This window comes from Lotus japonicus, chromosome 6 (assembly GCF_012489685.1).
Source record: "Lotus japonicus ecotype B-129 chromosome 6, LjGifu_v1.2".
Lineage (NCBI taxonomy): Eukaryota > Viridiplantae > Streptophyta > Magnoliopsida > Fabales > Fabaceae > Lotus > Lotus japonicus.
The window spans coordinates 59,785,779-59,807,987 of record NC_080046.1 but is presented as its reverse complement, the minus strand read 5'-3'; the positions used below and the strand labels follow the sequence as shown (position 1 = coordinate 59,807,987).

Here is a 22,209-nt window from a genome sequence, read left to right as displayed (position 1 = left end):
CCAAACAGTATATCAGTATCTAATCTATCACCCACCATACACATCTTGGAGCTACTTAGGTTGAATCTGCTTAAAAAAAGTTATATGCTGAGAAAAAAATATCAAGTAAAACACACAAATCAGTAAAGTAAAGCTCTTAACTGCCTTACTTCTTAAGTAAAAACTCCATCATAAAATTTGATGGCTTCCCCACTACAACAGGCTCCTTCTGGGTTGATCCACATATTGCAGCAACCATACAACCCGCACCTGCAATTCAAATTTTGTTCATTATGAGGCCGTACAATCAAGTTACATACTGATTCTCCACCCATAAAATGGAGTTTAATAAAGGACCTGGCCATTCTTGGAAAGCAGTCATATGTCCTACTGCATCACGGTTGGTAGCAATGAAAAGGCATCCTGGATTTTCGCGTATGCAAAGGGTTCCATACCTATTAGATGAAATTTGAAATATCAACATATGAAACCGCTGAAAGAAAGTAATTACATTAATGTGGATAGAATTCTCAACATAGCTGTTGTATTAAAAGAAAAGCTACCTGTTCAACTAAAGCATAGCAAAATTAATACGCAGACTACTATTAACTTTCTAAGTCAATATTAGTGTTCTCGATAGAAAAATAATTTGTTCAATACATAATTTTTGCAATCTTATGAACTTAATTCAATAGCCTACAGATCTACCCATATAAGTCTTATGAAGCTTTAAATTTTTAACAGACTGATGATGACGCTGAACTAAAATCTTCAGATGTTCAGTTAAGCCAGCTTGGTCAAAAGAATATCCACTATCCAAAACAGATACTTCAGATCATTCGAGCAACTGGAATACAGTGCTGAAAGTATTGATATTTATTTGGGATTCTACATATTTATAAGTCGTCAAGGGTTTGGAACTAAAAAATGGAGACAAGGATCAGGAGCAACATAAACCAGAAGGTCAAACGCTCGAGAAGAGAACCAGTGAAAAGATTTTCTTACTGAAGCTTGTAATAGTTAATGTTTGGATCTATACCAACCACTACAGCTCCAACCTGCAAGAGTGAACTCATCAGTTAACTGCAAGCACCGATCTCAATCAAGATACTCAAAGTAACCAAGAGCTAGGTGTTACATTACACTCTTATCATGTTCAAAAAAGCCAATCTGCTTCAGGTCTACTGCTTTATTCGCATCTCCCTGCAATTATTGAATGATTTAGTGAGGATAACTTGAAAGACAATTTTGAGATTCTCATCCCTCAGTCTTTATCTTGTTTGAATCATGCATTGCCATTAAGTAAATGTAACCTAAAAAACTATGATTTCACGAGGCATACTGTTAGTGCAAGGGTTACCCTTCTAACAAGACACGCACAAGTACATGTGAGTTGATCCTACTCATTTAAAGTGAATAATCATTCAAACAACAAAATTTACAAGCCAAGAATTAATTTGAAGAGAAAAACTAATCTAGTAGAGCAACAATGCATGCTCCTAAGTCCTAAGTATCTCTGCTGAGAACATGAACTTAAATTACAAAAAAGGAAAGGGAAAAGAAGGGGGATGGGTTATAAACTTATAATTTACAAAATGATCAGAACTTACAGGCCCACCAAAAGCTGTGAAGCCAGCAAGCTGCAACTCCTCCAATATACCTTCTCCACCAATTACATAAACCTGAATTTTGAGAAGAACACCAATGGCAGAAATAATTATATGTAGGCAAGTGGCTTACTGAGACAGGACAACTCTAAAGGGAAAGTAAAAATTAGGGTCCTCTTTGGTATAAAGAAGTGTTTTAAGTTTCAAATTTTGGATAGTAATAAAAATCTCTCATTTTTGTTTTCACTTTAGTTTCTGATTTCCAAAATTTATACAATTTTGTCTCTGCTCCCATACAAATAATAGAATAGATTTTGGCTTTAGAATCAATTGTACAAGTATTTCCAAACATGCACTAAATGGTTGAAAGCAAGCAAGCTAGCCTTTTTGCAGTTACCAATGAACAATATTGTCAAATAGCGGTTATAGCAGCGCTATAGCGTAACACAACACTCTGAGGGCTCACTGCTATTCCACTATTATAGGATTTTTGGCTTTCCGCTACTTTCCACGATCCGCGATTAACAACACTACTAGTTAACTAAGAATAGAGTAAAATAATAACATTTTCTTATACCAAACACACCCAAAATCAGCTGAAACACAAAACTTCACCATGCACCATTGATTGAGAAGTAAGCAACCTTGTTCTGTGAAGGGAAATTGTTGAGCTTCAAATACATAGCAGCAGCAAAAGAGGATGAGAAGATCTCATCCTGTGAAACAGGAATCCCCAAGGAACAGAACTTTTCGGCGTATTTGGACCTGGATTTCAAGGAATTATTGGTGACAAAGACGAGCTTCTTCCCCTTTGAACGAAGCATGTGGAGAGTTTCGGAAGCGCCATCGATGAGTTCATCACCCTTCCAAATCACACCTGGTTCAGTGAAGTAGTAGGTAACCAATTAACAAAATCATGATTCATGGATGAATGCAGGTAAGGTAGAGCGTAGTAGTACCATCGCAATCGAAGAGAAAAGCTTCGACGGAATCGAAGAGGTCTCTGAAATTCTCTGGTGACAGAGGCTGCGAATGCGAACTCGTCATCAAACTGCAGAGAACAGCTTCGTCTTCTTTGCCTGGGATTGGATGGGAATGCTCAGTGGAGAGTGGAGTAGACGAAAGAACAACACCTTTTCTCTCCAATGGAATACAAGGAAATAAGGTCCAGTTTGGAAGAGCTTATTTAAACTTATCTGACAGTATATGTCAGTGTTTAGGAGGGCTTATGCAAACAGCTTATAGCCTGTCATAAGCTATTTTCAGCTTATTTTCATAAGCTACTCAGAATAGCTTATGAGAAACAGCTTATGCTTATGTACAGCTTATTTTCAATTTATTTCAATAAATTTTTAAAAATAGCTTATGTCATAAGCGCTTAATTAAGCTGTTTTTCCAAACGGGGCCTAAAATTTTTATTTTTGCTTATTTTTCTTCTTATTTTTTTCCTTATAAGTATCATCTACCCAAAACAATGAGTCAATATTGGAAAAAAAAACAAATAAAAAAAACGTTATTGTTACAATTTTTTTATGTGGTTGCTTTAAAATTCTTTAAGTTGGTTATAATTAAAAGTAAGGTTGGATTTAATTACATAAATTAAAAAAAAATGTTTACATCCTCCAATGTTGCTTCTCTAATATTGTTGTCACTAACTCACTATCCATAATCGCATTGTTGTTGTTACCTGATATATCTTCCACCTAAGAGTGGGTATGAGATCGTTACACGGTCTGTTTCGATCTTGAAATATGAAATTAAGACAAACCTTCCATAATAAAAATGTGAACCGATTTATGATCTAAATCAACATCAGGGCGAGTGATGTGTTGGACGGATGAATGAGGTGGGTTAAAGCAAGTGAGATAATTGGTATTGGATTGGGTAGAAATTAAAGAAAACAAATAAGAATTTTGTGGTTGTCATGTGCTGTGAATAAAAATGTATAAAAATGTCAGTTTCATAGAATTTTTTTTTTTTTATAAACTAATAGAAATTTAATTGCGTGGCTATCATATGCTGCGAAGAAAAATGTCATCTTCATAAAAGCTAAAGCATCAGTTTAAAAAAAAAAGTAAAAGCATCTTTATCCGCAGCAAAATGAGCATTTTGTGATATTTTAAAACACCATCATAAAAAGCCCCACTTTAGCCAAGTAATCAAGCAAGGAATTAGTTTCGCTTGGAGCATAGTGCATCACTAGAGCCTTCATGTGCAGCCTTCAAATGTAACATGTCTAGAACAATTTGGCCATACTGATTAGAAGAAACCGTTAGATTTATTTATAATTAGTTCTCTCTTTTGTTATGTGGATTAACATTATCAATTAATTAAAATATATTTTATTTGGTTATTAATATTAATTATGTGAATTATTAATTTAATTCAATTACATGTATTATGATGGATGATAGATTAGGCTTTTGTTGTTAACTGTCCTATGATGGGTTAGGTTAGTTAACTTTACCTAATGAGGGGACTCTGGTATCAACTGGTAATAAATAAACTGCTGCCCCATTATACAGTTTATCGAGAGAAAACGTATTACCAGGTGTAGAGAGCAGTTCCACCCCTCTCGTGTCCTTTCACTATCATTCTCTGGTCAAACAACAGACTTATGTATTCTTCAATCATTTCAGGTGCACAATTCATTTTACACTCTTGAATTGCAACATGCTCTAATCTCTATCTATATCTATATGATCTATTTGGATCAATTAAATTCAGCAGAAACATCATAAGTCCTAACCATCAAACAAGTTCACCTCAAGGGAATCATTCTCCACAATTACTTGAGGTAAGTCAAGATTGATAACCAAGTTGAAGGCTGTCTTTATTCAAAAGTTTGTAAGTAATTTAATAGTATAAAATTTGTATAGGCGCATATACAAGGCCGGCCCTGGGCCTGTGCAAGCAGGCCCACAGCCCAGGGCCTCCAAAAAGAAGGGGCCTCAAAAAAAAAAATTCTCAAAGACTACGGTTTCTAAAGTGTGGCCTAAAGTTTTTATGCAACAGCTTTGAAACTGTTGTCTTTTCTTCTGCTGATTATAACTAGAGAAGATGCACATTATAGCTTGATTCTCCACTCTCCAGCTTTGTCTTGAGTTGCTTCCTAAAGTGTGGCCTAAAGTTTTTATGCAACAGCTTAGAAACCGTTGCCTTTTTAGATTTTTGGCCACAGTTTTTTGACTGGGGCACACGTCCGTTGCCTTTTCTCAAAAAACTACCCTACTTTACTAAATAATTTAAATAGATAATGTTCCTTAAAAAAAATTATTAAGGGTCTATTTTTATTATTTGTCCAGGACCTCCAAAATGTCAGGACCGGCCCAGCGCATATAGAGTATAGACAACCTAAAGTGTATCTAAAGTGTATATGTGAATAAACAAACATACCACGTGAACCACACATAACTATATTAAAAGAAGACTTTTGTTTTGTTATAGATATCATAACCACAGAATTCATCTCGACCTCACTGATTGATGAGCATTCGTGACGTGTTCTAATATGAACCATAGGATCTGATACACTATCGGCATATTGGAAGAGTTAAACACTGGATCAAAACGCACTTTGGGTCAAAAAAACTGTACAACGCCCGGTACGATCCTCGTGGCTCGTGGGTGCAAAGTGCGGACAACGAGGGCATCGTGGGCCAATCCCACGTTTCACAGGATCCGATTCCGACAAAGATACCAACCCACCAATTGAAACATGACACGCGGCGTTTTGCAAATTTAGGCACACCAATATAGTCGGTGTAAGACTGACAGGGGCTAAACTAGACATGCTGAAAATTGCACAACATGATTTAGTTAAATACTTAAATCACAATGCAAATTGCAAAGAAGTTCAATTTTATTTGGTGCAAATAGGGGTGTACTCGGACCGGATTGGTTTGGATTTAGGGTGATAAAATGTCCGAATTAATCAAATATATTCGGTTTGGGTTGGTTTGGATTTCATGATTTTTACTTCTAAATCCGAACCAAACCAACCCGATCTCAATCGGATTGGTTTGGATGATCGGATTTAAAATAAAAAAATATTATTTAGAAATATGCATGAAAATTATTTTAAAAACGTGAAAAAATATAAATAATATAGAAAAATCTAACATTTTTAAAGAACGAAACATTCAATAATGACATAATCCATATAATCTAGATAAAACTATCATCTCGAATACAAATATAAATATGTAATGTAATAGGCTGAAATTGTTTGAGTTTAATGTAAAACAATTCTCAATTCATTGGGTTGGTTCGGATTGATCAGTTTTTCAATCCCTAAATCCGATACCCGAACCGATGGTGATCGGATTTAGTAAAAAATATCCGAACGAACCAATGATCCAATCCAACCCACCATAATGTGTTCGATTCGGATCGGTTTAATCGGATTCGCGGATTGGATCATACCCACTTACACTCCTAGATGCAAGTACTAGTTTGTTTAGGCGTACATATTTCATTGTAGATTTCTGCTTTTATTTTGTAGTAACCCACCAATTTTATTTCATAAGATTTAGTATTAAATTTTTTCACATATTATTACTAATGTTTATGCGATCCCCACACCTACACTACATAGAAGACATTGGAAAAACGAATGAATATGTCTCGTCAAAGTTAGAAGAGGCTTGTTTAACTAGTCCATGCAATGTTAGTTTAATTAAAAATTATTAGTCTAATGATAGCAGCAGAACTTGGAAGAGCGTTGTGGTGGTGGATGGTGTTGGTGGAGATTATTGTAATGGTGGTGGTGTTATAGGGTAATAGTGGCGGCAATGACGGTGGCAGTTCGGGTGGTGGTGGTGTTGAAAGGTGATGGTGTCAGTGGCGACGGTGGTGATCAATGACGAATCCACCTTGTAGAGTACGAGGGCAATTGCCCTACAAACTTTTTGATATTTCCTTAATACTATGTGTTTTTTCCTTAGTACTATGCGTTGTTTGTATTATGTCTTACAATTTTTTTATTTTCTTACTACTATATGTATTATTTGCCCCGACTACATATTTATATGCATGTGTGTATGTATATTGCTCCCACAACACAAACTTTTTGAATCTGTCACCGGTGATAGTGATGACGACAGTGGTGGAAGGTGGTGGTGGAGATAATGGAGGCGACATTAGTGGTAGCGGTAGAGGCGGTGGTAGTGGCGGAGATGGAGAGTGGTGGTGGATTAAGTATTTTCATTTAACTTATACATCACATTCTTATCATGTCTTATTCACCATCTATAATGTGAATTAAATAATCCATCATTTTAATGTGTAAGAGTAAATTGATGGATAACCATATACAATACAATGTTAACACCAAACAATGTATATGCCTATAATGCGCTTTATAAGCTTATATTATCATGTCTAATACAACGTGACAAACGAGTCCTAACACATTTGATGAGTTTTAAGAGCCCAACAGACACTATCGTGGTAATAGTGCACGCATATACATTGATATCATATGTGAAGTGGAAATTACAAATGTATACTAAAATGTTGTCTTTTTAAAAAAAAGTAGTAAAAAAATAAGAAGCCAAACACGCATACGCGTTATGTAGACTATTGAGTTTATGCCCCCAACCTAGGGATGACAATAGAACCGAACCTGTGGATACCCGTCCGAACACGATCCAATTTCATGGGTAAACCTCGAGATGATTGAGTTTGAAATTAGTGAAACCCGCATCCGAACAATATAGTTAAAATTACAAAATTATTTTATATATATTATGTTAACAATTTGATCATATTTGAACAACAAAATACTATATTTGCTTGCAAAGAAGATATACAAGTTTTTTTCAAATTAAAATCGCGTTTTATTTTGAAAAAAAGTCACAAAAATAACAATTTGACAATTTAGAGGAAAAATGACTTTTATATTACATGAATCTCTTTGTGCTCCTTTCATCATCGCACTCTCTCTCTCACTCACTCACACACACACAGTAGCTCTCTCTCCTTACTTGTCTCGTTGTTTCTCGTCCTCTCTCTCTCTCTCTCTCTGTCTTTATTCCCCGCCCTCCCTTTCTCTTCGCTTATATATATTTTTCTCATTGCAATTTTCACCATCCCCTCTCTCTCTCTCTCTCTTCCTTTGCATTATTCATCAATGGCAGATCTCAAGTCCACATTCTTGAATGTCTACTCCGTCCTCAAATCGGAGCTCCTCCACGACCCCGCCTTCGAGTGGTCCGATGAATCTCGTCAATGGGTTGACCGGGTACATCTTCCTTCCTTCTTTCAATCTCTTTCATCTTTCTTCACATCATTGGTAATCGGATTCTAATTCCTTCATTGAAATTGAAAACTAAATTGAAATTTCAACATGTTTCCATAAAGGGTCACTGTTCGGTGTTTACCCTCGTTAATCACGCCAATGTGGGTGTTTATTTGGGGAGTAATTAACAAGCTCAATTGCATTTTGTGATTATATGTCTAATGTCGTCCCTGATTGATAGCTCAAGTGGTAAGAGCTAGAAGACATATGGGTCGGGGTGAGGGAGGTCCAGAGATCAATCCCTGGAGGGCGGAATTTAAAAGATGTCTCATGTGGATGCGGTATCCAACTTAATAGCAACACTTTGTTTCTTTTGGGTTTTTTTTTTCCTGTGAAATTTTATCTTTACAATGCAAATATTAGACTTGTATTGATGAGTCTGTTAAAAAAAATCAATCAAATACACTGCAATGATCAAGAGATGTCTTTGTTTCTGGTGGAATATTTAAGTTAGTGTATGTTTGGGAATCTATAATCAATTCTTGCTGAGTAAAATCACTTTTGGGGAGTCAATTCAAACATTTGTTTCCCACTGCCAATATAAATTATGTGCAGAAGTTAGAGAGAGTAGCTTGTGCATTGAACAAAATCAATTGTGAGATTTCACAACATTACCCTACATAAACCATTTTTTTCATAAATTTATCCAAACATAAATCACTTCACTTTCAACTTACAGTTACCGTCGTCAACTTTACCAAAATCAATGATGATAATAACGCTGATCCAAACACGCACTAGAACCCTTTGTACTTTCAACACACGTATCGGTATTTTTGTTTCTTGTGGAAAGATTCACATGGTTCTGTACTTTTGAAACTCTTGTATTTTCTTGAGTTATGAATCATAATGATAAAACTTTGACTCTACATGTCTGGTCAGATGAACTAACGATATTAGGTTGCCATTTCATTGGAACATGCACATGTGTTTTGTTATGCCACTTAACGTTTCTTGTTCTGTATTTTATTACAGATGCTGGACTACAATGTTCCTGGAGGTAGGACTTGAGGATTTCTTTTAAGTTTGTACTGAATAGCTTATAAGTATTGTAAGTTGTAACTATACCCCCTAGAAAAAGGAAGGGAAGGGTATTCAGGAAGCACTTTTGATAGAGATAAAGCCTATTGACATACAGATGGATTATAACTTACATTGCAGGGAAGCTGAACCGTGGTCTGTCAGTTATTGACAGCTATAGATTGCTAAAAGAAGGACAGGCATTAAATGATGACGAAATTTTCCTTGCTAGTGCTCTTGGTTGGTGTATTGAATGGGTATGGTGATCAAAAGCTCTTGCTTTTTTAGTTGAATGGTTAAACTAGTTCTAATCACTTCAGAAGTTTACTTTGATGGCATTGTGGAATCATACAACTGTCTTTTGATGAATTTTGCAGCTTCAGGCATATTTTCTTGTTCTTGATGACATTATGGATAACTCTCACACACGTCGGGGTCAGCCATGCTGGTATAGAATACCCAAGGTCTGAAGAATAAGTAAACATGTGCTGTCATGTTATATTTTTATTGCTGTGATGATAAAGTAATTACCTCTATTTACTGTATGGTGAAGGTTGGACTGATTGCAGCAAATGATGGAATTCTCCTACGAAATCATATTCCCCGTATCCTTAAGAAACACTTCAGGGGAAAGCCATACTACGCTGATCTTCTTGATTTGTTCAATGAGGTAATACAATTGTCAGGGTTTGAATTATTATGGATTTCATCTTGCTTATAACCTTAAACTTGACTGTGTTGATTTACTATTAGGTTGAGTTCCAGACTGCTTCAGGACAGATGATAGATCTGATCACCACACTGGAAGGAGAAAAGGACCTTTCCAAATACACATTATCACTGTGAGTACGGAAAAAATAGGAAAGCAATGGTGAATTTTTTATTTATTGATAAACCCTCTTTTCTGACCAACATAAAATTCTGGCACATATGTGAACGTGAGTGTGGTAATCATGCAAAACACAATATTTCTACCAAGAGAGCAGTACCATATCTTTCCTACTAGACATATACTTGGCAGTATTTATGGTATAAAATGAGGGACGGCTGTTGATTCTGCTATCTGACAGAATATTTTTGTGTGAGCTCTGCTTAAGATTTCCGAAAGAACAATGCTAAGTTCTTTTTGGATGCGCATGCTAATGAGTATCATGTGAAATTTGGATGTTATCTATTCTTCCCTTCTGGCTAGCTAGCAGCGTGCTAAGTTTCAATCCAATTTCATATTTCAACTTCAGTGTCTTGTCTGTTTTTTTCTCTTGAATCAATACTAATATAAGGACATATTCTGCAGGCATCGGCGTATTGTTCAGTACAAGACTGCCTATTATTCATTTTACCTTCCAGTAAGTGTTATATCCTACATTTTTGTCTTGCTTCCCTAATTTAGGTTTCTTCCTTGTCTCTTTCGGATCCAACAAGTAAACAGATAACAGAACGCATGTAATATGTTCTTCTGTTTGTAGTCACATGTTTTCCTTTTATCTTCCCTCTGTTTTTATTGTAAGTATGCCATATTGTTTCCACCAAGACTTCACTAAAAAAAAAAATTATTTTCTAATCGATATGTTTACAATACTTATCCTATCACACCGAATAAATGTTGTCATTGTTGTGTTATTTATCTTGTGCATATGTGCTCCTTTCACAGGTTGCATGTGCATTGCTCATGGCTGGTGAGAATCTGGATAACCATATTGATGTGAAGGACATTCTTGTTGAGATGGGAACATACTTTCAAGTTCAGGTAACTCTTTGTTTGCATTGCTCTGACCTCATTTCTTTTTGCACAATGCTGCATCTGCCTACATATTGTCACTATCAGATTGAAATCTTTCTTGAAAACTGTATTTAACCTATCTGTTCTCATTCTTTTTCTCTCGTGTTTCAGGATGATTATTTGGATTGCTTTGGTGATCCTCAAACAATTGGAAAGGTAAGCATACTAGATAATGGATACTGGAAACATCAATTTCTTCATAATCTCATTCTAGTTATCTACGGAGCCAGATAGGTACAGATATTGAAGATTATAAATGCTCTTGGTTAGCTGTGAAAGCAGTGGAACTTAGCAATGAAGAACAAAAGAAAGTTTTATATGTAAGTGAGAGTCCTATTATTTCCTGGTGCTTCTTTACATTTGTTTTTTCCTCCATAGTTAAACTGGGGCATAAATTACTCATTTCTGTGATGCCCAGGAAAACTATGGGAGACCAGATCCAGAAAATGTTGCTAAAGTGAAGGTCCTGTATAACAAGCTTAATCTTCAGGTTTGGACTTCGTTTATAGCTATTTGCGGTTAATAATTTATTGGCAAATGCAACCCTGAACTTGTATCTTTGCTATATCAAACATGATCTAATTAGGCAAACAATAAGGAAACAAAATTAAGATACTAAATGAAAAAGAATATTTCCCCACAGTGAAAACATCATATTATTATGTTGATATTCTTTTTATTATTTACTCAAATTCCGAATGAATAGGGTGTATTTGCTGAGTATGAGAGCTCGACCTATGAGAAGCTTGTGAGCTCCATTGACGCTCATCCTAGCAAAGCAGTTCAAGCTGTCTTGAAGTCCTTCTTGGCTAAAATTTACAAGAGGGAGAAGTAGATTCAATCTAAGGCCGGGGTCAAAATTGTTGAAGATGCTATAGAATCTAGAATCCTGATTTCTATCTAGAGCTGTACTTCTGAAAAATTGATCTTCTTATTATTGTCCCTTTGTATTTTTCCCTTTTGAGGGTGATAAATCTTGTTGTATTTTATCATGTAAACTGTCTTGTGTTACTTGTTTGGTTACTAATAATCTTTCTTATTCTAAATTTGAGGTTGATCTTGTATTCTTGTTTAGATCCTTTACAATCTACATACAGCATATGAACAACCGCACCTTATGCAGTTTGTCCATCATATTTTTAACTGCACCCGTATGAGCAATGTTTTGAAAATCCTTAAAAAGAAATTCATGTGGCTTAGACAATTATTCTTACACTATTAGTTAAATATACTTGATAAACAATTAAAAAATCATAAAATGTTTGAAGACAGGTTTTTCTTAATTAATGAGGCACATATATAGCCTGGTGGGTGAGTGGTAGCTAGATGGAAAGGAGGAAGACCAACTGGTCAAGCCAGCAACACGTTCTTTTTTCTATATTGCTTGAGCAGGGTCCTACTTGTAGTTATGAACACAGAATATTTCCACACATTTTGTGGAAAAGAATTGTAGAGATGATAGAGTATGATGAAAATAGAAAAATAAGGGTGTAATAGATGATGTAATGAGAAAAAAATGCTGTTAAAATACACGTTGTCATATCTATATTTTAGAAAAATGCTAGTACTTATCCCTCTATAGCATTCAGCTACCTTCTAATTTCAGCATATGGATTAAAAGAGAGTATGTCCTATTAAACCAACATAAATAGTTAACTCAAAAGTATCTTCTATACATGATCTTTCTCTTTTTAATTCATAAAATTAAGGACGTTAGTTAGTTGATACAGTAAACTCCAGTCATGATCATGTTTTTGGATCTAGTCATAATGCTCATAGACGGCACGGCAGGGTGGACGTGTGTGCCCTCCAAAATGGACCCCATCCTCCATGCTGCCATTTGACAAACTCAAACTAAAGTGTGGCCTATTCTTCCACTCAACTCAACATCAAATTCATACACCCTTCGTCACGAAACAGAAAAAGAAAAAAAAAACTTATTTCTTCCTCTAATCATTTGGATCACTAGTGACATTCTTCATAGATTTTCTTTTTCCTTACTTTTGCAGCATGTTTCAATTATACTTTATTTCTTGCATCGCCTAAATGAGTTTAAACTCCTAATCCTAGATAAATTAATAATATTTATGATAAATAATAAAATAAAATATACAAGTGTTTTCTTCAAAAAAGTCAGAAAGAAAGAGGAGTACTAATAACACTCTCTTTAATACTATCTCATTAATCGGTTGAAATTCATATAAATCTCACATTTTTAATTGATCTCAGTTAAACTTTAACCGATCAATAAGAAAATGTTGGAAGATAATGTTGAACAAAGACTTTTGTTAGCATTTTTCAAAACAGAAAGCACAAGTACATATATAGTAATAAAATTTTCATAAATATGAGAAAGAACAAAAGAGGAAAAAGTTACCAGAAACCGCAGAGGAGTAGAAAGGTAAAGAGTGGAGGCTTTGTGTTTGTGGAAAACTTCTACTTCCACAATCTATTCCAAAGTCATACGCGCCGTGTCCAACAGTTGAACAAAATGGTGTCAATTTAATAAATAAATACAATTAAAAAAAAAAAAAGTGTTTCTACTTTTCAACTCACAAAAACAAAACTGCATCTCCCTCTCTTTCCTATGATCCTATCCACTTCCCTTCAATTCAATTCAATCATTCCATTTCATTCTGAGTCTTCACTCATTTAATCTCTCTGATTCATTTTCCACCCTCCAATTCTTCTTTTGAAACAACTATTGACTTGTGTTCATTTACAAGAGAATCCATTTGGAATTATTTTTTAAATAAATCAGCAGTTCCCACAGCATTTCTTTCGGTGGAATCAAGTGTTTTCTTGTTTTTTTATTACATGATTAATGATTCTGTCTGTTTTCTGAGTCAGTTTTTTCTTCTTCTTCTTCTTCTGTTTACTCAACGTTTTGAACAGTGTTTGAACAGTTTGATTCTTAGTTTTCCAATTTCCATCAAGTTGTTCGCTTTTTCTACTTCCCAGCGACCCATTTGTAAACCTTGCATTACCCTTTTGGAAAATCCTTCTGGGGTGCTCTGTAGATTCAGGGCAATAACAAAAGTTGACATTTTGACTTCAAATTTTTGGTGCTTTTTTTTTTGTTGAATAATGAAGCTTGTGGTTCGGGTGATTGAAGGAAGGAACTTGCCACCGATGGATCCTAATGGGTTGAGTGATCCGTACGTGAGGCTGCAGTTGGGGAAGCAGAGGTTCAGGACTAAGGTGATCAAGAAGAGTTTGAATCCCAAGTGGGATGAAGAGTTTAGCTTTAGGGTGGAAGACCTTAATGAAGAGCTTGTTATCTCTGTCATGGATGAAGATAAGTTCTTCAATGATGACTTTATGGGCCAGCTTAGAGTTCCAGTCTCACTTGTTTTTGAGGAGGATATCAAATCCCTTGGCACTGCTTGGTATACTTTGACACCCAAAAGCAAGAAGTTCAAGAACAAGGAGTCTGGTGAGTTATTCTGCTGAATTAAACTCTTGTTGTATCCTGTAGTTTATTGCTTAGTACTTACCTATAAATGGTGTGGCCACATTTTTGCTTCTTTCTCAACTAGCAGTTATGTTGTTTATTTATGTCATATGTAAATCCCTAGTTTGATTAAGGTTTAGCCACATCACATTGGCACTCAAATGGTTTTTGATCATTGCAATAGATCAATTTGTTCTCACTAAGAAGTAGCTTGTGGAGTATTTTGATGTCAAAAAGGTATCATTTAAGAAACAATTTGATGCAGTAATATTTCGAAAACCAAATTGATGTTCTGAAAGCTAAGACCAAATGAGGTTTTACCCTACTTAATTGTGTTAACCTCCGCTGCTATATCGGCTTTGTACTTTATTTACATAACAGATAACATGATGTGACGCCATGATGCTCATAGTCGTAGATAACGTGGTCTATATTGCTCTATTTCTAACCTGAGACTATGGATTGTACATCTCAAAGGGCATTTCGATATGTACAATCCATAGTCTCGACATTGCTAAGTAGACCTTGTTATCTGTAGGCATCATGGCGTGAACTGATCTGTCTAGCTGATTCAGTTATTTGAAAAGGCTTAGGGTGTGTTTGTTTTTCTGTTGGCTTCCGTTGCAATGCTGTTCCATGTCACATTCCTGATTTCTGAGGCACATTCAGCTGACAAAGCTCACTTGTTGGATTGCTTAAACGTCTGTTCACGTTGCTCCAACAACTATTCAAACACACCATTAGTTGTTGACATTGTTTATACACCCAAGTCTTTTTGGAAAATAATGTGCTTAATAACTGTGAACATGAATGTATGAATCTTGATTTTGCTGTTATCTTTAACTTCAACTCTTGTCATTTTTTTTGTCAGGTGAGATTCGTTTGCACATTTACTTTTCACAAAAGAGCGCATCTGTGGAGTCAAACGTTAATGGTGATCTGTTATTCCATCCAAGAAAACTTGCTGATTCAGCTACTGAATCGCCTTCGAGATCTTCCACGGGTCATTCAAGCTCATCTTCTCCTCTGAGGGAAGATATTGTGTCTGCTAAGGATGAAAAGTCTGGTACACAAAAAACACTCACAGGCAGAATTGCTCAAATCTTTAATAAGAGCTCTGATATGTCTTCAACCCCATCCCGGAGAAGCATTGACTCAGACCAATCTGAAATTAGTAAAGCAGAAATTAGTGAGATCACAACTGAGGATCAGTCCACTCCTCAGTCCACTAATGAGACTTTTGAAGAAGCTATGAGAAAAATGCAGTCAGCAGATCAAGGCAGTGAAATTCCTAGCAACCTACCACTAGGGGTGTTTATTGATCAACACTATATTATTGCACCAGAAGACTTGAACAAGTTTCTATTTTCATCTGAATCAGATTTTCTAAAGTCATTGACAGAGATTCAGGGTAATACGGAATTGCAAATTGGTCCTTGGAAGTTTGAGAATGGCGGCGAGAGCTTCAAAAGATTAGTTACATACGTCAAGGCTCCCAGTAAGTTAATTAAGGCTGTCAAAGCCTATGAGGAACACACATATTTAAAAGCTGATGGGAAGAACTTCGCTGTTCTAGCCAGTGTCAGCACTCCTGATGTTATGTATGGGAGTACCTTTAGGGTTGAAGTACTCTATGTGATCACACCTGGACCAGAGTTGCCCTCAGAAGAACAGTGTTCACGTCTGGTTGTATCATGGCGAATGAATTTTTTACAGAGCACCATGGTTAAAGGAATGATCGAAAATGGGGCTCGACAAGGTATGAAAGAAAGCTTTCAGCAGTATGCTGATTTGTTATCTCAGACTGTTAAACCTTTTGATTTAAAGGACCTTAGTTCTGGTAAGGAACAAGCTTTGGCATCATTACATGCAGAGCCCCAGTCAGATTGGAAGCTGGCAGTGCAGTATTTTGCTAATTTCACAGTAGTCTCAACCATTTTCATGGGATTGTATGTGCTTGTGCACATATGGCTGGCTGCACCCAGTACCATTCAAGGGCTTGAGTTTGTGGGACTTGACTTGCCAGATACAATTGGTGAATTTGTTGTTTGTGCTGTCTTGGTTCTTCAAGGGGAACGCATGCTGCGTTTAATCTCACGCTTCATACAAGCCAGAGCACGAAAAGGTAATCCCACATTGATTGAATTCAAACATTTCATGTTTCAACCTTCTGGTTTTCTCCTTGACTTAGTGTTGCTTTTAATCGAGTTGCTTTGAGTTTGTTTCCCACTCATCTCTTAATTGTTCAGTGTGCGTTTACTTAATTTAATGCCCATGTATTGAATATTTTTTTGGTACTCCAATATTAGGCAGTGACCATGGAATTAAAGCACAAGGAGACGGGTGGTTACTAACTGTTGCCTTGATTGAAGGAAGCAATTTAGCTTCTGTTGATTCTAGTGGGTTCTCTGATCCATATGTGGTGTTTACTTGCAATGGGAAAACAAGAACCAGTTCAATCAAGTTCCAGAAATCAAACCCTTTATGGAATGGTGAATATCATGATATCATTTATTATTTGTTGTCTTATAATTTGAATATAAACAAATCTATGAATGCTGTGATCTAATACTTAACTCTACTTTTCCCTCTAACTGATCTGTATTATCATATGATCAATTGATTTTGTCAAGAATATTGTCTATCTCTACAGAAATATTTGAGTTTGATGCAATGGACGATCCTCCTTCTGTGCTGGATGTGGAAGTTTATGATTTTGATGGGCCTTTTGATGAAGCTGCATCTCTAGGACATGCTGAAATTAATTTTCTAAAAGCAAACATTTCAGATCTTGCTGATATATGGGTTCCTCTTGAAGGAAATTTGGCTTTGGCAGTTCAGTCTAAGCTGCACTTAAGAATTTTCTTGGACAACACTAGAGCTGGAAATGTTGCAAAAGAATATTTAAATAAAATGGAGAAAGAGGTTGGGAAGAAGGTATGTAAAACACTTAGCTTTTTCAGTGTTGTAATCCTCTTTTTCCATCCTTCTTTCTTTCTGACTTCTTTTAAAAACATTGTAGATTAATTTGCGGTCTCCTCAAACAAATTCAGCATTCCAGAAACTCTTCGGGCTTCCACCTGAGGAATTTCTCATCAATGATTTCACCTGTCATTTGAAAAGAAAAATGGTCCTGCAGGTGTGGTTATTATATGATTTGATTTTGAAAGTCACATTCAACTTTTCTCTTTGGTATTTATTGGTACATGCTTCTTTGGTATTATCTCATCAAGTTGCCAATGTTTCTCTCCAGGGCCGCCTATTTCTGTCCGCAAGAATAATTGGATTTCATGCAAATTTGTTTGGAAAGAAGACAAATTTCTTTTTTCTTTGGGAAGATATTGAAGACATTCAGGTCATTCCTCCTACATTTTCATCAATGGGGAGTCCAATAATTGTCATAACTCTTCGGCCAGGTAGAGGTACCGATGCAAGACATGGTGCAAAAACACAAGATCAACAAGGCAGGCTAAAGTTCCATTTCCAGTCCTTTGTGTCTTTTGGTGTTGCACACAGGTAACTTATTTCTTATGTATAAATAGCTTCAACTTCTATGATAATTTTCGGTGTTCTCTGTTTTGCCAATCTTTTTTCCTTTGCCCTGTTTGTTTAGGTATATAGCAATACTGGCACACTTTCATAATCATGGTAGCCAAAGTCTCAATTTCGATCCCTTAATCTTACAATTATGCAATTACAATGCACCTGTGCGAATAAAATCTGTCGCATAATCCTTTTCTGACTAAATCTGACCTTACACGCGATTAAAATTGCATAATAGCACCTTAATCCCGATTATGCGATTAAGCTCGAGTGCTCGACCCATGTGATGCGGCTCTACCTCACTTCCTAAATGTGGCCCCTTTCGCAAAGCCCCTAATTTTTTTAGCAGCCAAGCCTTCTTCTCATACTCACGTTTGTGAGCCCCCTTCTTTCCCCCATTGCACCGACAATGACGCTTTGACACCTTCGATGTGGCTCCTCCGCCGGGGACAGGAGACTGTCACTGGGGTTGGTAAGTCAAGTGGTGGTGCTGGGACTGGGGCTAGTACTGAGGCAGTTTTAGTATGACATTCCTATGAATTATGAGTTACAAAGTACAACTTTATTTAAGTGTTTTTATTTAAAGTGCTTTTATTTATTTATGCTGTTTATATGCATATACCATATATAGGAATTTTGCTGAATCTTACGAGATTGATTTACAATTAACACCCCCGTCCTCGATTAAAGGCATAATCTCGATTTTGACTACCTTGAATTTTGGTTTCTTGTATTTCTCAATAATAGAAAGAAAATCCATGTTTGATCTTAGTGCAGTTCAGTAATTGTTTGTACAATACATGGATTGTGAAACATGGGCACTTTGTTATATAGAAATATATGACAAGTGTTTTTCTTCCAGCTATTTGATTATTATTTTGACAAATTCATAGTTGCTTCTCAATTGCTCTGCCCCTATTCTCTCTACATAGATTTTGATGTGAGTTTTTCTGTAACCACCATAAATATTTCCTAGTTTTCAGAGGCTTTTCTGGCTCATCTAACTTGTTATATGATGCTTATATCTCTGAGTATGATGTGAAATGAAATATCCCTATTTCTAAGAAAAATATATGAAAATGTAACATTTATTATTATAGAAGATATTTTGTGTTACTAAGAAACTTTGAATTGGTTGTATAGAACTATCATGGCTCTCTGGAAGGCCAGATCCTTGAGTCCTGAACAGAAGATCAAAGTTGTTGAAGAGGAATCTGACACCAAAAGCCTTATAAGTGAAGAAAGTGGCGGCTCATTACTTGGCCTGGATGACGTTAGCATGTCTGAGATTTATTCCTGTGCTCTTCCAATTCCTGTAATCTCTCTTTGTCCTCTAACACATGTCCACTAATCTGTGCCACTTATTCAATTTTCAGCACACTTTTGCTATTGCTCCTGTTTGATTATATTTCTTTTCCTTTAATTAATGTAGGCCAGTTTCCTCATGGAGCTATTTAGCGGAGGAGAGTTGGATCGTCGGGTCATGGAAAAATCTGGTTGTCTTAATTATTCTTATACTCCTTGGGTATCAGAGAACAAGGATATCTCTGAGAGGGCAGTATATTACAAATTTGAGAAGCGTGTTTCGAGTTATAAAGGTGAAGTGACAAGTACTCAGCAAAGATCTCCCCTTTTGGATGGAAAGGGTTGGCTTGTGGAAGAAGTTATGAATATTCATGGAGTTCCTCTTGGCGATCATTTCAATGTAAGTTGACTCAAATCTTGGTTGTTTCAACACTTTCAGCGCCTGATCGTTATATACTTGTTTTCTATGATTTATAGCATGTTTAAATCAGCTTATTTTCCTTGGAATCAATTCTGGCACCAGACGTTTCTCGCAAACTTCTTCCGATAATTGATTTGTCCTTTAGAATCAATTTTATCATTTCATCACCTTGCACTACTGAGTAGTGTCTGTCTCCTATATGCAACAGATACACCTTCGCTACCAAATTGAGGATTCACCCCCAAAAGCAAAAGGATGTAGAGTACAAGTATTATTTGGACTTGAATGGCTGAAAAGCACAAAGAATCAGAAAAGGATTACAAAGAACATCCAACAAAATCTGCAGGAGCGTTTAAAGGTGACCTTTAGTCTAGCTGAGAAGGAGCTTTTACCAAAATAGCAAATGAACCTTCCTTAATTTGACTTAAAAATGGGAGGTAGCTGCCGCCATTTTGTCATTTCCATTTACCGGCTTGGACTGGAATATATGATGATGCATCAAATTACAAGGTTCATGCGATTGTGCTGTTTGGGGTTGGTTTGCTTGACAATCCTAACTTCACTTTATATCAGCGGAAAGAACCTGCTGGTGGGGGAACTTTGATCAGTTATAATGGTGCCGAAAATTGTGCTCTTTGGTTGATTTGCTACCAAGTCTGATCTTCACATTGTACATTACTCTTGACTCTGCAGAAGATAACTCATTCACTGACATTGCAACAACAGTTTTTAGCAGTTCAAATTTTGGGTTTGTTGTGCACAGTTAACATAGGAGGGTCAGCAACTACAATTTCCCTCACAGTAGTTAGTTGTCACAGTGTACACAGATTTAGATGAACAGCTGTTTTTGACTTTTTATCATAATGTAGGAACTAGGAAATATTGTGAACAATTTGTTAGGCCTGGGAACGCCATGAGACAAAGCACAGATCCTTTAACTCTTATTATATTGATTTGTTAAAATTTGTAACACATTCATAATAACATGGCTTTCTGGCTTTGCAATATGGAATTTATGTTGGTTGCTGACTTCTAACATAGGATTCTTGACAGTGTTTTGTTTAAAAAACAATAAAGAAGGATTTAGATTCTTATTTTTTTAAGAGTCATTACGTATTTTTCCTTTTCAGCTGCATAAGTGGAGGTGATGTGAGCTCAATAGGTTTAGGAAAGGGAGAGGGAGATAATACCCTACCTTGGAAAAACGAAGCCGTTTTCTAAAAAATTAGAATATTTGAATAATATATCACTTTACATAGGCTGTTATCGGATGGGGTAGTTCAAATTTAGGATATTTAAATGTCTAAGTCAATCAAATAAGTTTGGTTTTGGTTGGTTTGAATTTTCTGATTTTTCCTTCTAGTCAGGAACCAAACCAATCCGATCTCAATAGGATTTGTTTGGGTTTTGGGGGGTCGGGTTTGGAATAAAATGATATAATTTCAAAAGTTTTTTATAATAACTTTAAAAATGTGAAAATTTATAATAAAATACTTCATATAAACCAACACCTCCAAAAGACTAAAATATTCCATATAATTCAACGTAAAGAAACTAAAACCTATGTCACTAATACAAACATAAACAAACAGTAGAATGCTAAATCATAAGTAACTTAGGTTAACAGGTTGTGTAGGATTAAAGTAAATGTGTTAGGGTGCAATCGTAAACAAAAATAAGCAAATGTAAGGGCTCATTGGAATGAATGGTAAAAAAAAGGTTTTCAATAGAATTGAGTTGGTTCTGATTCATTAGGTGACTCCCCAAATCCAATACCCGAACATATGATGATCGAATGACCCAACCAAATCCACCAAAATGTGTTTGGTTCGATTTGTATTTGTTGGATTCGCGGATCGAACCGTACTCTTACACCCTACTTTTCAAATTTATTTATATAGTTTTTTTGTGTGTTTGAAGTTTCAATAATTTAGTAAAAATTATACACATATTATTATTAATTATATAACACTATTTAAATATAAGTGTCAACCATTATATATCAACTTTAAAATGGAGAAAATAATAATAATAATAACATATATATATATATATAATTTATCAAATCTATATAATAATTTAATCTAGTCTTAGTATTAAATATGATTACATTTATTATATAAAAGAAATTGTTACATTTCATTGTTTTTTTTATGTCCACTAAACTTTTTCCAACCTCGTTCACGCTCACTATGCTGCTACCACCGCCACTACTCTAATACCAATCTTGAACGAAGATGGTGAACCAAGATCATCTCGCGTGTCGCGGCTGCATTTTCCCGAACGAAAACCACATTTGTGGGCTCCTGAGATGATACCACCAAGAAAGGATTGAGAGGAGAATTGGAATTCTGTTTGCGAGTGGAAAGACTGATATGTAAAGAGAGACCTCTCTCTGTTTGGAGCATAGTCTTAGCCAGTGCAGGATTTAGAACTACGCCACCCTTCAACTAGTGTCGCACTTGCATAGCGGAGGAAACAACTCCCCGTCCGTAGGTTGTGGTGGTGGATGACATCCTTAATGGGAAGACACTATTGTCGGCTATCTGAGACTCTCCATCTCGAGCATCTCATAAAAAATGCTTGTCAAGCTCAAGAGAATTTTTTAAAATGCTTTAGAGAATGGGTAAAGGTTTTATGATATAAACATATATGTACCTTTCTTAAATGTTCTCTAATAAGAAGTTTGTGCTACCTTAAAGAGAATGATTATTGGTAAGTAATCAATGAGAATTATGAAGGATAAAAGTAAGTGGTTGTAGGTGAGAGATGTAATTTTAAATGAGTTATAGATAAAGA

General features: G+C 35.8%; 3 protein-coding genes across 3 annotated transcripts in view; 2 read left to right on the top strand and 1 right to left on the bottom strand.

Moving 5' to 3' along the window:
• LOC130725683 (phosphoglycolate phosphatase 2) overlaps positions 1 to 2,755 on the bottom strand; it is a 6,144-nt gene extending 3,389 nt beyond the window's left edge. The window contains exons 1-8 of the mRNA XM_057576891.1: positions 2,546 to 2,755; positions 2,231 to 2,463; positions 1,590 to 1,661; positions 1,123 to 1,182; positions 985 to 1,037; positions 337 to 434; positions 150 to 249; positions 1 to 66 (exon numbers count right to left, since the gene is read on the bottom strand). Coding sequence (XP_057432874.1) covers positions 1 to 66; positions 150 to 249; positions 337 to 434; positions 985 to 1,037; positions 1,123 to 1,182; positions 1,590 to 1,661; positions 2,231 to 2,463; positions 2,546 to 2,633 — 770 coding nt within the window. The 5' untranslated portion in view covers positions 2,634 to 2,755. The remainder of the gene's footprint in view (positions 67 to 149; positions 250 to 336; positions 435 to 984; positions 1,038 to 1,122; positions 1,183 to 1,589; positions 1,662 to 2,230; positions 2,464 to 2,545) is intronic.
• A 4,772-nt stretch (positions 2,756 to 7,527) lies between these two features.
• LOC130723774 (farnesyl pyrophosphate synthase 1) lies at positions 7,528 to 11,733 on the top strand. Its single transcript, XM_057574902.1, has 12 exons — positions 7,528 to 7,830; positions 8,863 to 8,887; positions 9,049 to 9,164; positions 9,285 to 9,371; positions 9,461 to 9,577; positions 9,661 to 9,749; positions 10,202 to 10,253; positions 10,559 to 10,654; positions 10,799 to 10,843; positions 10,918 to 11,007; positions 11,106 to 11,177; positions 11,394 to 11,733. Exons 1-12 carry the CDS (start codon positions 7,720 to 7,722, stop codon positions 11,520 to 11,522), a joined length of 1,029 nt encoding a protein of 342 aa, XP_057430885.1. The 5' UTR covers positions 7,528 to 7,719; the 3' UTR covers positions 11,523 to 11,733.
• A 1,495-nt stretch (positions 11,734 to 13,228) lies between these two features.
• LOC130722573 (C2 and GRAM domain-containing protein At1g03370-like) lies at positions 13,229 to 20,417 on the top strand. The gene is made up of 9 exons (XM_057573337.1): positions 13,229 to 14,123; positions 15,013 to 16,266; positions 16,451 to 16,633; positions 16,795 to 17,078; positions 17,164 to 17,280; positions 17,395 to 17,657; positions 18,828 to 18,999; positions 19,117 to 19,389; positions 19,619 to 20,417. The coding sequence occupies exons 1-9, from the start codon at positions 13,775 to 13,777 to the stop codon at positions 19,808 to 19,810; spliced, it is 3,087 nt and encodes a 1,028-aa protein (XP_057429320.1). The 5' UTR covers positions 13,229 to 13,774; the 3' UTR covers positions 19,811 to 20,417.
• Positions 20,418 to 22,209: the final 1,792 nt, after the last annotated feature.

What these genes read in the sequence shown, in the direction of transcription:
- LOC130723774 (XM_057574902.1), top strand. Translation starts at nt 7,720, where the DNA reads ATGGCAGATCTCAAGTCCACATTCTTGAATGTCTACTCCGTCCTCAAA. An exon ending in GGACTACAATGTTCCTGGAG is followed by an intron (nt 8,888 to 9,048) that starts GTAGGACTTGAG and finishes CTTACATTGCAG; the next exon opens with GGAAGCTGAACCGTGGTCTG. An exon ending in ATCCTCAAACAATTGGAAAG is followed by an intron (nt 10,844 to 10,917) that starts GTAAGCATACTA and finishes CTACGGAGCCAG; the next exon opens with ATAGGTACAGATATTGAAGA.
- LOC130722573 (XM_057573337.1), top strand. Translation starts at nt 13,775, where the DNA reads ATGAAGCTTGTGGTTCGGGTGATTGAAGGAAGGAACTTGCCACCGATG. An exon ending in GTTCAAGAACAAGGAGTCTG is followed by an intron (nt 14,124 to 15,012) that starts GTGAGTTATTCT and finishes TTTTTTTGTCAG; the next exon opens with GTGAGATTCGTTTGCACATT. An exon ending in CTCTTGGCGATCATTTCAAT is followed by an intron (nt 19,390 to 19,618) that starts GTAAGTTGACTC and finishes TATATGCAACAG; the next exon opens with ATACACCTTCGCTACCAAAT.